This window comes from Carassius auratus, unplaced genomic scaffold (genome assembly GCF_003368295.1).
Source record: "Carassius auratus strain Wakin unplaced genomic scaffold, ASM336829v1 scaf_tig00215399, whole genome shotgun sequence".
NCBI classification, from domain to species: domain Eukaryota; kingdom Metazoa; phylum Chordata; class Actinopteri; order Cypriniformes; family Cyprinidae; genus Carassius; species Carassius auratus.
This window is the reverse complement of record NW_020528066.1, coordinates 281,723-298,434: the sequence shown is the minus strand read 5'-3', so window position 1 is coordinate 298,434 and position 16,712 is coordinate 281,723. Positions and strand designations below refer to the sequence as shown.

At 41.4% G+C, this 16,712-nt stretch overlaps 1 long non-coding RNA gene and 1 gene segment (V, D, J or C); both read right to left on the bottom strand.

The window, feature by feature from the left end:
* Positions 1-1,345: 1,345 nt before the first annotated feature.
* Positions 1,346-1,793, bottom strand: LOC113094492 (uncharacterized). The gene is made up of 2 exons (XR_003288108.1): positions 1,520-1,793; positions 1,346-1,395 (listed from the first exon to the last, which is right to left on the bottom strand). It is a non-coding gene; the product is annotated as an uncharacterized LOC113094492 (long non-coding RNA).
* Positions 1,794-13,430: 11,637 nt separating this feature from the next.
* Positions 13,431-13,957, bottom strand: LOC113094490 (Ig heavy chain V region 5A-like). The segment is given in 2 exon segments: positions 13,431-13,738; positions 13,818-13,957. Coding segments are annotated over 2 exon segments (351 nt in total).
* Positions 13,958-16,712: the final 2,755 nt, after the last annotated feature.

The window sequence follows — 16,712 nt, the reverse complement described above, 5'->3', positions numbered from 1 at the left end:
GGCTAAAACATCACCTGACTAATTCAGTGTTCGATATGTTAATTTATTTATTTGCTTTGATTTTACAATACTGTGGTTATTGTGTGAAAATATGTACTACTTTATAATATGAAAAGGAACTTTTATTGAAAAAATGTTTCGTTTAGTTTTTGTTCAGGTCCTGTGGCAGTTTTTGGCACAGTGCATCGCGAGCACAATAATACACAGCTGTGTCCTCAGTGTTGAAATTCCTTCCTGTTAATATAACTGCGTTGCTGGAAGATTCAGAAGAGAAACTGAGCTTATTTTTCAGAGAATCTGTGACACCATTGCTACTGGAAGTATAGAAATATCCAATCCACTCCATGGGTTTTCCACTTGAATGTCTGATCCAGTTTGTGTAGTAGCCCCCTCCTGAGGCTGAATATCCAGTGATCTTACAGGAGATGGTAAATGTTTCTCCTGGTTTTACAACCTTTACAGGAGGCTGATCCAGCTCAATGCAGAAAAGACCTACGAACAACAAATATTAATTTTCTATAATACAAACTAAACTCCACATTTGATATATATATATATATATATATATATATATATATATATATATATATATATACATACACATACATACATACATACACAAACATATATATATATATATATATATATATATATATATATATAAATATACACACACACACACACACACACACACAGTAGTATACTCACAGGGTGCAGTTGCTAAAACTAGCAGTGCTGAAGTAAAGTACATGATGCTGCTTGTATTTTCACTGTGCTGCTTTAAAACACAAAGAGCTTTTATTCTGTCTGTGTCCTCCTGTTAAGGGTTGAGATTTGCATTGACGTAAACATCTGATATTTACAGAAGTTCTAAGCGGCAGTGCATTATAATTTTTGTTTTCCCGCTATAACAACTTAATTTTCTCGTTATCTCGACATAATGAACTCGTTTTCTCATTATAACGACTTGATTTTCTCGTTATCTCGACATAACGAACTCGTTTTCTCGTTTTAACGACTTGATTTTCTCGTTACCTCGACATAACGAACTCGTTTTCTCGTTATAACGACTTGACAGTTTTTACTGTTGCTATAGTAACGAATTCAACTTTGATAGGCATCTGATGGACAACCATGCAGGCGCTTTTACTTTAGCCTATTTCAGCAAAGTGTCCTGGGTGAAACTGATCTTGTTTTTTTTTTTTTTTTTGTCTTTAATGTAAGTGCCACCATCAATAAAAATATATCCAAGCCATTCCAGTGCTTTTCCAGTGGGTTGACGGATCCAATTAATGCAATGACCTAATACTGAAATCCTGCAGGAGATGGAGAATGATTCTTGAGGTTTCACAACCATAGATGAAGGTTGAGTGAGCTCAACACAGAAAACACCACCTGAAAATAACAATGAGAGAGTGTGTTGTTATTATTAATTGTGTCACAAAACTTCTGCTAACAGTTATGAAGCTTATTTCATTGTTTTAGTTTAGAGTTTAAATAAAAAAGGAGTGAAGCTCACATGATGCAGCTGCTGCCAGCAGAAGTAGAACTGAAGAGAAGATCATGGTCTGAAGTTCACACAGCTTTATTTGTCCTATTGATACAGATACTCCTCTTTTGTACAAAGAGCAAGTGGAGAACTGGCATACAGTTCTACATTAAAAAAAAAAAAAAATGTTAACTGAAATGATTTGTGCACTTATTGTCACTCCCTTATAAGCCTGTATAGTGTTTAATTTATGCTGCAGCACCCAGCAAGCAGTTGGGGGCTCAGTGCCTTGCTCAAGGGAACCTCAGTCGTGGTATTGCCGGCCCAAGACTCAAACCCACATCCTTAGGGTTAGGAGTCAAACTCTCTAACCACTAGGCCACATCTTCCCCTCTTTCATGTTTCTTCAGAATTTCATGTTTCATCAGAATTTCAAAATCAGACTGTCTTTTTCTCGGTCAAGAAAACAAGTAAATGTAAGCAGTCAGTGACATTTGTGACATCAACAAAAACTGCTTGACAAGAGCGCCACCTCTTGGAAAAGGAACAGTACATCTGGAGCATCAGTGAAGTCAACAGTGAAGGTGGTTTTTGTATTGCTTTGACACTGAACTCATTCACTGTGAATCTCTAGCGCAGTAATACACAGCAGTGTCTTCAGTCTTGAGGCTGTTCATCTGTAGATACAGTTGACTGCTGGAATCATCTCTGGACACTGCGAACCTGCCCTGAACTGACTGGGAGTAGTACTTCGAACTGGACGTGTCGATAGTTGAAACCCATTCCAGTCCTTTACCAGGTGCCTGTCTCACTACAGATGGCCAGGAGCTGCTGAATGTAAATCCAGAGGCAGTACAGACCAGACGAAAAGATTCACTTGGTCTTTTTACCACAGCTTCAGACTGAGTGAAGATCTGGCAATGAATAGCTGTAAAAAAAAAAAAAAGGTTAAAGGTTTAAAAAAGGTTAAACTATGTACTTGCAAATATTATTTATATAGTAATATATAATTTTTTATATTATTATTCAGAAAATAACCAACCATTTAAAAACAGTAATATCAGGACTGAATTAATTATTGTTGCCATTGCTAATGATGTTCTTTAACAAAAGCCACATACAATCAGTGAACAGAAATAGTTTATGAGAGATAAACATCCCAGGTTTGCATGAACTCCTCCTCCAGCCTCAATTCTTCTTTGCATATGTGTATAAAAAACAGAAATTTTAACAGAAATTAATAAGATGTGAACATCGGACATTTATGAGAACATATTTTAATGCTCAGAAATGTTACACAACTATGATTATTCAATATTGTAAAGCATTTTCAGCTGGATGAAAAGTGTGTATTTATTCATTAGTTCATGCTTACATATAATTAGCTGAGGTATGGTATGCGTATTTGGCGTTCATCTATTTATAGAGTGAACTTGAAGTGAGGAGATGGGGTGGAGGAGGGATGCTGATAAACCGTCAATGGATAGAGGTAAGTAAGCGATATTTATACTATGGGACTGATTACTTGATTATGGTCCACCTGTGTTGATTAGGCTAAGTATCTGACGCGCTCCTCCCAAATCTTATTAGTAAATTACATTTCACTAGTTCACGCTTACATATAATTAGCTGAGGTATGGTATGCGTATTTGGCGTGCTGTCTGGGGAAGGGCTCCGAGCTCGGGAATGGCCCGAACCTAGAGTACCCCCCAAAAAGGCAAATGTACAAGAGGATTTGGTTTCTGAGAAGTCATCTCATAGGCAGGCTGGAAGGGCCTACGTACTCCGGAGGGAGCGACTTGGGCGTTGGGAGAGTAGGCCCTACCGGCTGCAGCTAGTGAACTACGTGGTTGTTGGCGCCCGGTCAGTAAGGCTCGAGCCGATGCTCAACTGGAGCTTTTTGGCGTTGGAACGGTGAGCCCTACCGGCCGATGAGGAGGAGCAGCGTGGTTGTGGTGCCCGACCGGGAGGACCCGAGTTGCCTCAACCGGAATAGGTCACGGTGTCAGCGTACGGGCCCTACTGGCTGATAGCCCCTGCTATTCAGTGGGTGAAGAGCCTAACGCTGACCGAGAGGGCCCATGAAGCCTCCGACAGGAGATTGAGACTCAGGATGACGGACGTCTGGGTCCTCTCGGTTTGGCAGATAAAAAGCTTTGGGCTGGCCGACAAGGAGGACTCTGGCGACATCCGAAGGGAGATCCCGACTCATGGCATTGGATGGATGAGACTCACGACTCAAGCATAGGCCCGTCCGGTTGAACTCTCGCCAGACGTCTGAAGGGAGCACACGCATCAGACGAGTAAGCCTCGGCGGACAGGGAGAGTTGGAAAGGAAAACCCGACTGGGAGGACTCTCGCGGCATCCGATGGGGCCTCGAACTCAGAACATCGAACGAGTAAGCCTCTCCAGGCGGGGTTAAAAGATGTGAGAGTAGCTGAGGGTAGCTGAGAGTTTTTTATATTTTTTTTATTTTTTATTTTTTATATTTTGCAGGATTTGGCGAGAGGACGAGACTCGTAGCGCCGGACGGTTAAGCCTCGCCTACCGTCAAATGGAAAGGTAAGTTGCGTGGCCAAGAGACTGTTACCGATGTCCGAAGGGAGCACACACATCGAATGGGTAAGCCTCGCCGACCGTAGAGTGGAAACGTAAAGCAAGTCTGTCCAGGAGTCTCTCGCCAGCGTCCGAAGGGAGCACACACATCGAACGGGTAAGCCTCGCCGACCATAGAAAAGGAAAAGGTAAGGTTGTCTAACCGGGAGGCTCTCGCCGGCGTCCGAAGGGAGCACACGCATCGAACGGGTAAGCCTCTCCGGATGTGGGACAGAAAAGGTAACCATAGGTGGCCAGGAGGCTCTTGCCAGTGTCCAGCGGGGACTTCCTGTTCCCCAAAAACTGGGTGAGCCTTGCAGGCCGTAGGATGGAAAAGGTAAGTTTGTGTGGTCGTTAGGCTGTCGTCAGCGTTTTATGGGAGTTTGCTACTCCCGGCAAGAGACATGTTGTGTGTTTGGTACTTGCGGCATCGAACAGCTTGCTTGTAGGTTTGTAACCTAAACCACGTAGTAAGGTCGTGGTTGGCTGGCCAGGAGGCTCTCGCCAGCGTCCGATGGGAGCACTCGCATCGAACGGGTGAGCCTCGCTAGCCAAGGATGGAAAAGGTCAGGTTGTCTAGCCGGGAGGCTCGGACCGACGTCCGATAGGAGCTTAGCTCCAGGAATCGAATGGGTAAACCTCTCTGGCTGAAGGACGGAAAAGGTTGTCCAGCCGGGAGGCTCTTACCTTCGTCCGACAGGAGCTTAGCTCCCGGATCGAACGGTTAAGCCTCGCTGGCCAAAGGACGGAAAAGGTAAGGTTGTCTAGCCGGGAAGCTCTCACCTACATTCAATGGGAGCCCTGACTCAATGCATTGGATGGGTAAACCTTTCCGTATGTAAGACAGAATGGCAAAGCAGGTAGCCGGGGGCTTTCACCTACGTCCGAAGGGAGTGTGAGCTCCTGGCAACGAACGGTTAAGCCTTATTGGCCGCAGAATGGAAAAGGTGAGGTTGTCTGGCCGGGAGCTCTCGTCAGCATCCGATGGGAGCTCGAGCTCTTGGCATCGAAGAAAGAAGCCTTGCCGGCCATAGGAATGAAAAAGGTAAGGTTATCTGTCCGGGAGGCTATGGCCGGCATCCGGTGTCTTTTTATTTATTTATTTTTTATTTATATATTTATTTTTTATTTTATTTATTTTTTTTAATTTTTTTTTTTTATTAAATTTGCGACACCAGATGGGTAGTCTCTCCAGCCATCGGAGGGAAAATTAAGATTGTTTTATCTGCGAAGCACCCGTTAGTGTTCGGCAAAAGCGTAACTTGCGGTATTGGATGGGTACATCTTGCCATCGGAGGGAAAATTTGTTTTAGCTGCGATGTACTCGTTGGTGTTCGATAGGTAAGTGTTGCTGACTGAACATTTTTTTTTTGGGGGGGGGGGGTAGACGCTGTGAGGCTTACTTGAATAATTGTTTAGCAAATCCAATGAGCTGCTTCCGATAATGAGAAATATAAATTGGATTTCCTGTGCCAGTGTACCCCAAATAGGTGCCATGTATCGGCGATGTGGTCATTGTCAGCACGTGAGATCGATGGTACATATCAACGATGTAATCGTGCATGGGTGGAGTAAGTGAAAGATTCTTTATACTTGTCTGAGCTTACTATTTGGTGCACGAAAAAGAGCCTATGGAATCACCAATAATCGAAAAATATACTTTTGGACGTACTGATAACTGGCATTAAGTATAAAATACTATATTTAAATACTGCTAGTTCATGTAGTCGGCACTACTGTCATCTCGCTTGTCCTGTGAATTTTTTTTAATTTTTTTTTTTTTATATATACGATAGAAGATTCCATTTAAAGTCCAATGATTTAATCCTAATATGGATGTAAACTAATGCCTTGAATATAAGGTATTCAAAAACCGGTAAGTGCATATATTTGGAGTGAGTTCGGTTGAAATGATGCCTTGGTCGTACGCGCTCCGGACCACATGCCTCATGATGGGACCGACGCGCCACCCCTGAAACCAGAATGAGATGTGTTCTAATGTAACTGTGGCATTAAACTCCATAAGTGAGAGCTCCTTTAAAAAATGGCACATATCGGATTACCTGTTAAAGTACGATGGAATACCTTATATCTGCAAACAATGTATGTCTATTTGTGGATGGAGACTTCTTTGCCACCTACAGGCTCACATCATCCTTTGGGGGCGAGCGTGAAATGCAGTGCTGAGATGGGATAACGGAGCGGTTTTGATAGCCGAATTATGATAGGCCGCCTAATGATTATTATAAAAAACGTTGGTTGGAGAATGGGCCTAATATCGTCTTGGCTATTGTCGATACATGATGCTATCAACGCAACCACGGATGCATGGCATGCCTTTAAGCGGAGGTGATGTGTGGGTTTTTTTTTTTTATATATATATATATTTAGGTATAAGCATGAGCCCCGTCAGACTGGTCGTGGCGGGGGTGTTGCAACAATATATAGTGATATTCTCAATGTTACCCAAAAAACAGGATACAGGTTTAACTCTTTTGAAATACTTCTGCTAAATGTTACTCTGTCAGACATGCAAAAGAAATCTAATGTATCTCTTGCTCTGGCTACTGTGTATAGACCACCAGGGCCGTATACAGAATTCCTAAAAGAATTTGCAGATTTCCTCTCAGACCTTCTAGTTACAGTTGATAAGGCGCTAATCATGGGAGATTTTAATATTCACGTTGATAATGCAAATGATACATTAGGACTTGCGTTTACTGACCTAATAAACTCCTTTGGAGTCAAGCAAAATGTCACCGGGCCCACTCATCGTTTTAATCATACACTAGATTTAATTATATCGCATGGACTCGATCTTACTGCTATAGATATCGTACCTCAAAGTGATGATATTACAGACCATTTCCTTGTATCGTGCATGCTGCGTATAACTGATATTAACTATATGTTGCAGCGTTACCGTCTGGGCAGAACTATTGTTCCAGCCACCAAAGAAAGATTCGCAAATAACCTGCCTGATCTATCTCAACTGCTAATTATACCCAAAAATACACACGAATTAGACGAAATTATTGACAACATGGGCACTATTTTCTCTAATACATTAGAAGCTGTTGCCCCAATCAAATTGAAAAAAGTTAGAGAAAAACGTACTGTACCATGGTATAACAGTAATACTCACTCTCTCAAGAAATTAACTCGTAGTCTTGAACGCAAATGGAGAAAAACTAACTTAGAAGTTTTTAGAATTGCATGGAAAAACAGTATGTCCAGCTATAGACAGGCTCTAAAAACTGGGCAGAGCATATTGTGGCGGGGTGAGGAACTACACGACAACCGTTTGACAGAGAAAGTCCCCGAAGGGTGGATTTATTTAAGGTAAGTGCTCTGGGTGAAGGCGGTGCTCTCCTGTGGCGCTTCAAGTCCCTCGTGCTCGCTGTGTCCTGAGTGGTGGATCCCGTGCTGTGCTCTCCTTGGTGGGGCTGACGGTCACACGCTGCTCTCTGTAACAGAGGAGGAAAGGGTTAGCATCCTTGTTGGGAGACATTCCTCACCACTCTGTCTTCCTCCTCTGTTTAAGAAGGCTCCGCTTGATGAGCTGCAGGTGCGGCCGCTCAGCCCGTGATGAGCTCGTGCCGGTGATTCCCGTGTGTTGCCAGGGCGACGCTGACGAGCGCTCGGGACGCATGTCACAATATACACAAACTCATTGAAAATAACCAAAACAATCCAAGGTTTTTATTTAGCACAGTGGCTAAGTTAACAAATTACCAGACGCCACCTGATTCAAATATTCCACCAACGTTAAATAGTAATGACTTTATGAATTTCTTCACTGATAAAATAGATAACATTAGAAATACAATAGCGAATGTAGATTCTACAGCGTCTAACACTTCAGTTTCATCCATCGCACCCAAAGATAAACTGCAGTGCTTTACAACCATAGGACAGGAAGAGCTAAATAAACTTATCACTGTATCTAAACCAACAACATGTTTATTAGATCCTGTACCCTCTAAATTACTGAAAGAGCTGTTACCTGTAGCCGAAGAACCGCTTCTCAATATCATAAACTCGTCGTTAACTTTAGGACACGTCCCAAAACCGTTCAAGCTGGCGGTTATCAAGCCTCTTATTAAGAAACCAAAACTAGATCCTAGTGTACTGGCAAATTATAGGCCTATTTCAAATCTTCCATTTATGTCTAAAATTTTAGAGAAAGTTGTGTCTGCTCAATTGAGCACCTTCCTGCATAAAAATGATCTGTATGAAGAATTTCAGTCAGGTTTCAGGCCCCACCATAGCACAGAAACTGCACTTGTTAAAATTACAAATGACCTGCTCCTTGCGTCAGACCAAGGCTGCATCTCATTTCTAGTCTTACTTGATCTTAGTGCTGCGTTCGACACCATAGATCATGACATACTCATAGATCGATTACAAAACTATACAGGTATTCAAGGGCAGGCTCTAAGATGGTTTAGATCCTACCTGTCCGATCGCTACCATTTTGTTTACTTAAATGGGGAGTCATCTCATTTATCATCAGTAAAATATGGAGTGCCACAAGGATCCGTCCTAGGTCCCCTTCTATTTTCAATATATATGTTGCCCCTTGGTAATATTATTAGAAAATACGGAATTAGCTTCCACTGTTATGCTGATGATACTCAGCTATATATCTCAACGAGACCAGATGAAACTTCCCAATTATCTAAGCTAACAGAGTGTGTTAAAAATGTAAAAGATTGGATGACACACAATTTTCTCCAATTAAATTCGGATAAGACAGAGATACTAATTATTGGACCAAAAAACACTACACAGAATCTTGTAGATTACAATCTGCAACTAGACGGATGTACTGTTACTTCCTCTACAGTCAGAAATCTGGGTGTTATATTAGACAGCAATTTGTCTTTTGAAAATCATATTTCCAATGTTTCAAAAACTGCATTCTTCCATCTTAGAAACATTGCCAAGCTACGAAACATGTTATCTGTTTCTGATGCAGAAAAGCTAGTTCATGCATTCATGACCTCTAGATTGGACTATTGTAATGCACTTCTAGGTGGTTGTCCTGCTTCGTCATTAAACAAGCTACAGGTCGTCCAAGATGCAGCAGCTAGAGTCCTTACCAGGTCAAGAAAATATGATCATATTACCCCAATTTTACAGTCTCTGCACTGGCTACCTATTAAGTTCCGTATCAGTTACAAATTATCATTACTTACCTATAAGGCCCTAAATGGTTTAGCTCCAGCGTACCTAACTAGCCTTCTACCACGTTACAACCCATCACGCACCCTAAGGTCACAAAACGCTGGACTTTTGGTCGTTCCTAGGATAGCAAAATCCACTAAAGGAGGTAGAGCTTTCTCACATTTGGCTCCCAAACTCTGGAATAGCCTTCCTGATAATGTTCGGGGTTCTGACACACTCTCTCTGTTTAAATCTAGATTAAAAACACATCTCTTTCGCCAAGCATTCGAATAATGTATCTTTTTAACTGTGAGTGTAGTTGCATCTGTTCAAAGGTGCATTTTTATTCATTAACTTGGGTTAAACTAATTTTACTTTGTTGGATCAGCAGCTATGCTAATGATGTCTGTATTTTGTTTCTATGTTTCGCCACGGGATTTACATCCCGTGGTAACTAGGATTTAAACAAGCTCCAGTCTGGATCCAGAACACCTGAGAAGAGATGATGCTGACCCTCAGAGGACCCCAGATGATGCTACCTTGAATCAACAAACAGAACTAACAATTATTGCTAAATGTGTCACTGAATCATATAATAACTTAATTAATAATATTGATAGTTCATCGTCTAGCTGCACAAACTACTAGCTACTACTAAATATTGTAGAAACATAATTTTCTGTAAAGTTGCTTTGTAACGATTTATTTTGTAAAAAGCGCTATACAAATAAACTTGAATTGAATTGAATTGAATATTTAGGTATAGGAAAGGCTCCAGTGGGAGCAGACGCTGCTACGGCAGTGAGGAGGTACATGAAAGGCTCCTGCGGGAGCAGACACTGCGTGGCAGTGAGGAGGTATAAGAAAGGCTCCTGCGGGAGCAGACACTGCTGCGGCAGTGGGGAGATACGAGAAAGGCTACTGCGGGAGCAGACACTGCTGCGGCAGTGAGGAGGTACAGGAAAGGCTCCTGCGGGAGCAGACACTGCGCGGCAGTGAGGAGCTATAGGAAAGGCTCCTGCGGGAGCAGACACTGCTGCAGCAGTGGGGAGAACGGGAAAGGCTCCTGCGGGAGCAGACACTGCTGCGGCAGTGAGGAGGTACGGGAAAGGCTCCTGTGGGAGCAGACGTGGGAGCAGACACTGCTGCAGCAGTGGGGAGATACGGGAAAGGCTCCTGTGGGAGCAGACACTGCTGCGGCAGTGGGGAGAAACGGGAAAGGCTCCTGCGGGAGCAGACACTGCTGCTGCAGTGAGGAGGTACAGGAAAGGCTACTTGCTTCGCCTGCTGTAGATGTTGGCTGTGGGAAGAGAAAAAAGGGTTAGTGACATTTGATGGGGCAAGCTAAAAATGAATGGGTAGCCTACTGTGTAACCAGCTTAGCATTTGGTTGCCTGATTTGACAATTCCTCAAGCCTTGTCCACCTTATTATGTTCCTGTTGGAAAAGCATCTTTCCTCTCATTTTGCCTCCGGGCTCTTAGACGGTCTCCCGAGCGGATACGTTTGGAACGCTGTTTTCACGTTGTAGTATGTACTGTGGAAACAGAGGCTTTTGGAAACGATGAAGCATATTTAGTCTTGTAAGACGTTGTACCGAAAGACATGATTATAGCAGTAACGTTAACCCCTTACCAGTCACCCCCCATTTTTGGACAGAAGACAGAAATTACATACCCAAAATAAAGATGTTTCTGTTCATGATTCTTTCTGACTAGATCCATGATCAACATTTGTCCATGAGCTAACACTTCGACGTTTACCATTCAGGAATGGGAATAGTTTTCCTGACATGATGGAAAATTATCACTGAAATTATGTTTTATCGAAATATTGGTGAAATATAAAAGCCAAGTCTTTAGACTATCCAGATCAAATAAGAGTGTGATGTTTAACGTGCTGTGAAAGTGGAACGATAATAGACTGGGGCCGTTGGCGATGCTTGCAGCAAATGGGTTAACAGCAGTTATGTGCTATTCCCTTCCAAGTGGTTTCTAAAGATATTTACTTGCCAGTTTTTTCGTATTACGGTCCTTAAAAGGCGACAGTAATTTTACTCAGGCTTGCTATCCAGCATCAAAACACGAGGGCAGATGCGTTTTAGATTAATTTTGAGTGATCACGCCAGTGAATGGTGAAATAGGTCCCTAAATGATTTGGTCCTACCAGAAGACTTGCACAGAAATTAAAATGTAAAATTAAATTAAGCATTTAGCAAACGCTTTTATCCAGAGACTTACAAGGTTTTTTTTTTTAATCATCGAACTTATGTCTGTATCATTTCGGTGAGGTTTAAACGTGCGCAGTAAGGCGAATGTAATGCCTTGGCTTCGTGGTTAAAAGTGGCATAATCATCCGAAGGAACGTTTGTACTTGTAGTCCAAATCTATGCGCAATCCACACTCCAGATCAGCGGGTGGCGGTAAAGCACCTTTACGCTGGTTTGCCAAAATCGCCATAAAACACTAGTAGAAGAAGACGGAAACTGCATCATGACGTCGTTTAACAAACTTAAGCCGCGAACCTGCTTTTAGATGCAACGCTTTGGATGCCAACTGCCGTAAAAATCCAATGAAGAAAAAGAAGAACCTGTTTTTAGCGTCTTCGCCTGGAAATGTATTGGTTAACGTCGCGCGGTCTGCGCCCCTAGAGGAAGCGGCCTCAAACTGCCACTCGGCCGGAACGCCGTGGTGAAAGGCTGAGCCGCGGTGAGAACTGTTCAGCCCAGGCTATTTGGATTCTTTCTGCTGCAATCCAGCACTCAACGAGAGCTCGGTCTCGGGCGGCACGATCGTTGTATCGAACGAGGCGAGCTGGAGTTTGCACGGTCTATTGGCCACGATGTGTGGCTTGGCGAGGAGAGCAGCTGTCGCAATGACGCTTAATGCTGCTCAACGGCCGTGATTGGCTGGGTAGAAATGATCTCAATTTGACATGAACTGAATGGCTCCGCGTCCGGCTCCGTCTTTGATTCAATACAAGGACACGTTGGATCGCTGCTATGGTCGCTTACTGGACACAACCATGATTATCCATTCATAGATCTTAGCCATTTAGAGCCAAATTGTTTGGCAGATTTTAATTATCAAAAAATTGATTGTCAATTCGCTTTAATTACATTACGCAAAAGCCTAGGCTAATTACCACCATATAAAGTCAACTTCATAAATAGGCCTGTATCCATTGAGAACATAATTTATTATGAGTCTTAAAAAATAACATAAAATCATTATTGAGCCAAAACATTGTCAACATACCATAGTTTGACTTGTACTTCGCTGCGCTGATTTCTAAAGACTGCTGTACAGTACCATCTTGAGCTCAAACAATGCTAAGAGAGAGCTTACGAATGGTCCAGACCAACCTTACGAAAGTATGACTTACAGAAGATATATTTAGCGTACGAACGTGTCGGGAATCGTGCCATAAGGTTAAGAGAGAGGTTAAGGAATAGGTTAAGAACTACTTGGTGATAAGAACGTTTTGGGGAACCGGGCCCTGATTGTTAAGTCGTGACGTAACCTCTCCATTTCCGGGTCCAAAATCCAGGACCTCTTTCTACCGCTTTTGCTTGCTTTTTTATTTACTCTACCATGCCGCAGTGCTGTGTCCTGTGTTGTTTGAATAGATCAGAGTAAAAAAAACAAACAAGTCACATTCAACTCTCATTTTTACCGCTTTCCCTGTGATGAGAAAGAGAAGAGGAAATGGCTGCAGTTGGTAAGGTAAGTTACAAATCTTAAATGAATGAAGAAACTTTCGGCACCAGTGGGTCATAACGTTAGTTTTGGCAACAGTCACTGGACAAGCCAAAGATGTGATAAGTTACGTAGCATAGAAAACCATTATACCAGTTAAAGTATGATAATCTGCTAATGTTTCTCATTTCTATAAAAATTTAGCATTGTTGGAGGAAGTCCGAGATATAATAAATAATCATATTTAAAGGCCAGGTATAAGTTTACATATTTATTAGGCTTGCCTTGAGGTTTGTTTTTGTTTTTTGACCAGCTGAATTAATGTCTAGAATTTTTGATGAACTTCAGACAACTGCTATGCACCTGTAAAAGTCATACTAAGGAAAATTATATAAAATAAAAATAAATAAATAAATAAATAAACACTTAATTTGTGATATGATGATGGTGTTTTTGTACAGGGAGTCTGTTGGAGTCTGTCACTGTGTTTCTTTGGCACAATAATACACAGCTGTGTCTTCAGCTTGCATATTCTTTCCTTGCAGTGTTATTGTGTTACTGGAAGTGTCTCTGGTGATACTGAACTTGCTTTTCAGAGAATCCTTGTAATATAAGCTTCCACCAGAATAGATGACTCCAATCCACTCCAGAGCTTTTCCTGCAGGTTGACGAATCCAGCCTGTACCAGAGCTTGTAACTGAATATGAGACTTTACAGTTGATAGTGAGAGTGGCATCAGGACGGACAGTCAGAGACTCAGGCTGAGTGAGTTCATATGAATCAATACCTGTATCAAATCAAATAATACCTGTTAATAAGAGATCATGATCTTTTGATCAACAAAATGATATATCAGACTAACTTACAGGATATGACGGCCAGAAGCAGCACTAAAGATGAAGAGATCATGGTTTGTTTCTCAGCACAGTTTGACTGAACTGAAGTGATTCTTCACTCCCTCTAGTGATCAGATGAATGTGTAAACTGACTCATGCCTGCTGTTTAAATATGCAACAGGAGATTTACATAAACATACAGAGCTTTAAATAATTTATATATGCTAAAAAAATATTCATGTGTGCAGTGTTCAAACTATACCGTGTCCTTTGGGGGAGCCCACTTTTTGTTTTGGGGAGGTGAGGTTGTGCGTGCCTCAAATAAGGACTTACAACAGCTACAAGTGTATTCACTATTATACATTATCGACACGAGTGTCTCAGAAAAGGACTTACAATGACTTACAAAGATATATAACAGCTACAACTGTATATGCACTGTTATACTTTATCAACACAAATTGATAGGTCAAGAAGACAGCCTTTCCCTAGCCACCATATAGGCAGACCTGAATGACGTTGCAGTCTCCTCCATTAATTTAGAATCCACCTCAATTACTTTATTTGGCACAATCACCTTTTGCTAAATCAATGGCCCTCTTGTGTGCAATGCTGTCCCTGTGTTTATATATATTTTTTCGCAACTTGTTCTGAGCAGCGCTGCTTGTTTCCTCCCCATTAATCCACTCCTCTGACAAGTGCGTACCAGGTACCTTTTCAGACAGAAACTGGTTTTTTGAATCCCTACATGCAATGCACGCCAAGCTTACATCCTTAACAAACAGCCATGTATTTCGGCTCTTCTAGTCTCTCCACTGCTGGCTGTTCCAGTTTAACGGGAGAGAAGACTCAGAGCAAGAGGGGTTAGGATCATGACTGCCTTCTGACGAGCTTTTACCATCTTCAGCCAGAGATGACTTTTCTTCAGCTTCTTGCGTTGTCACAGTGGGCGGGAGCTCTAAGTGCTTGCAGCAGGTGAATCAGTTCATCACTACACAATTTCTTAATAAAACCAAAACTAATTAAACTGCCTTGTTTTTCTTTTTGCCATGGCTATGATGCTATAACTGCAGAATGAATTAAGGACTTTGGTGCGCGATAAATGGCCTCCAGCTGTAATTTTTTTCTACGAATCTATGACGTACTGTCATATGTGGAATTTGCAGCGCCTCCACACCTTGATGCTCATTACAAGAATAGCATGTATAGTAAACTTTATTGAAGTAAATTAGGTTTTAATCACCGTCATGCACACACATTGTGTTAAAAAAAACATCAGATATGCCTTTGTGCTATATAATGTTGGCAGGGGCGTTGCACCAAATTCTGGGCCCTGTATACTCTCAATTTCAGTGGGCCCCTTACACATGCCATTGTACGATGCGGGTTAGCAAAGTGAAAATTCAATCTTGAATGATTTTTTTTATTATTATTATTGGAATATAAAAAAGTATAGATAGTGTTTAAATCTATTTGGCCTACTTGTGCTCAAATACCTTTAAACCTTTAGGCTACATCGGTTTGTGTACTAACATTTTTATCCATGATACTGATGCAAGTTTTAAATTAAAAACATTTACAAAAACATCTACAAACATTTTGGTCCATTTTATCACCACTTTTCATCCGTATGATTAGTGAATCAAAACAAAAATCAAAACTCCCAGATAATATGAACACAGCCACTATTTCACTCCTTCTTAAACCAAATAAAGACCCAACATCACCGTCAAGTTATCGTCCGATTTCCCTAATCAATGTAGACATTAAAATCATCGCCAAAGCACTAGCACATAGAATAGAAAAAGTCACACCATCTATAATCCATCCAGATCAAACCGGTTTCATCAAAGGTAGACTTTCGTCCAATAACACACGCAGACTTTTTAATTTAATGCACTATTCATCAACTCAAAAAACCAAGACAAGGATGCCCACTCTCCCCTTCATTATTCACCATTTTCATTGAGCCATTAGCAGCAGCCATCCGACAAAACAGTTACATTAAAGGAATTCAAACACTAAACATGCACCACAAAATTAGTCTTTACGCTGATGATATATTACTATATTTGCAAGACCCCCCATCATCATTACAAGAAACAATTAAACTCATTGATTCATTCTCAAATATCTCTGAATACTCCATCAACTGGAGTAAATCGGCCGTGCTTTCATTACACTCCAACAGCATGGGTGTGACATCCAAACACCACCTATTCCTTTGTGCACCACATACTTAGGGCATTAATGTTTCCCCCAGGCTGTCTGAGCTTTTTGGACTTAACTTCTCTCCATTACTTAAAACAATAAATGATGACCTTCATCGCTGGATGAATTTACCACTATCCATTATGGGCAGAATATCAATAATTAAAAATGACTATACTCCCTAAATTAAACTATTTATTTACAATGATTCCAGCACTACCCAACTCACCTGGTTTAAATCGCTAGATTCAATCATCACTAAATTCTACTGGAAAAATAAGACCCCAAGAATTAAATTATCTACACTACAGAAACCAAAAACACAAGGAGGACTTGAAGCTCCACATTTATACCACTACTTTTTGGCCAATCAGCTCCAAAATATATACAAATGGATTCATCCTAACACATCAGAAAGCACATGGCTAGATGTGGAACAGTCCAGTTTGTAAGGACATTAACATTTCAAGATTTACCTTTCTATAATCAGACAATCAAAAAGCATAACTGTTTTAAAATACTAACAATAGCCGCAGCTCTTGACAGCTTGGTGGAAATTTCATCAAATCACAAAGACCACCATCTAAATACACCCCGATTTGGAATAACCCAGATTTCATAGTTAACAAGAAGCCACTTAACTTGCACACATGGGTAGATAAGGGAATCACACAACTTCAACACATCCTCCTTAATAATAATTTTGCACCATTT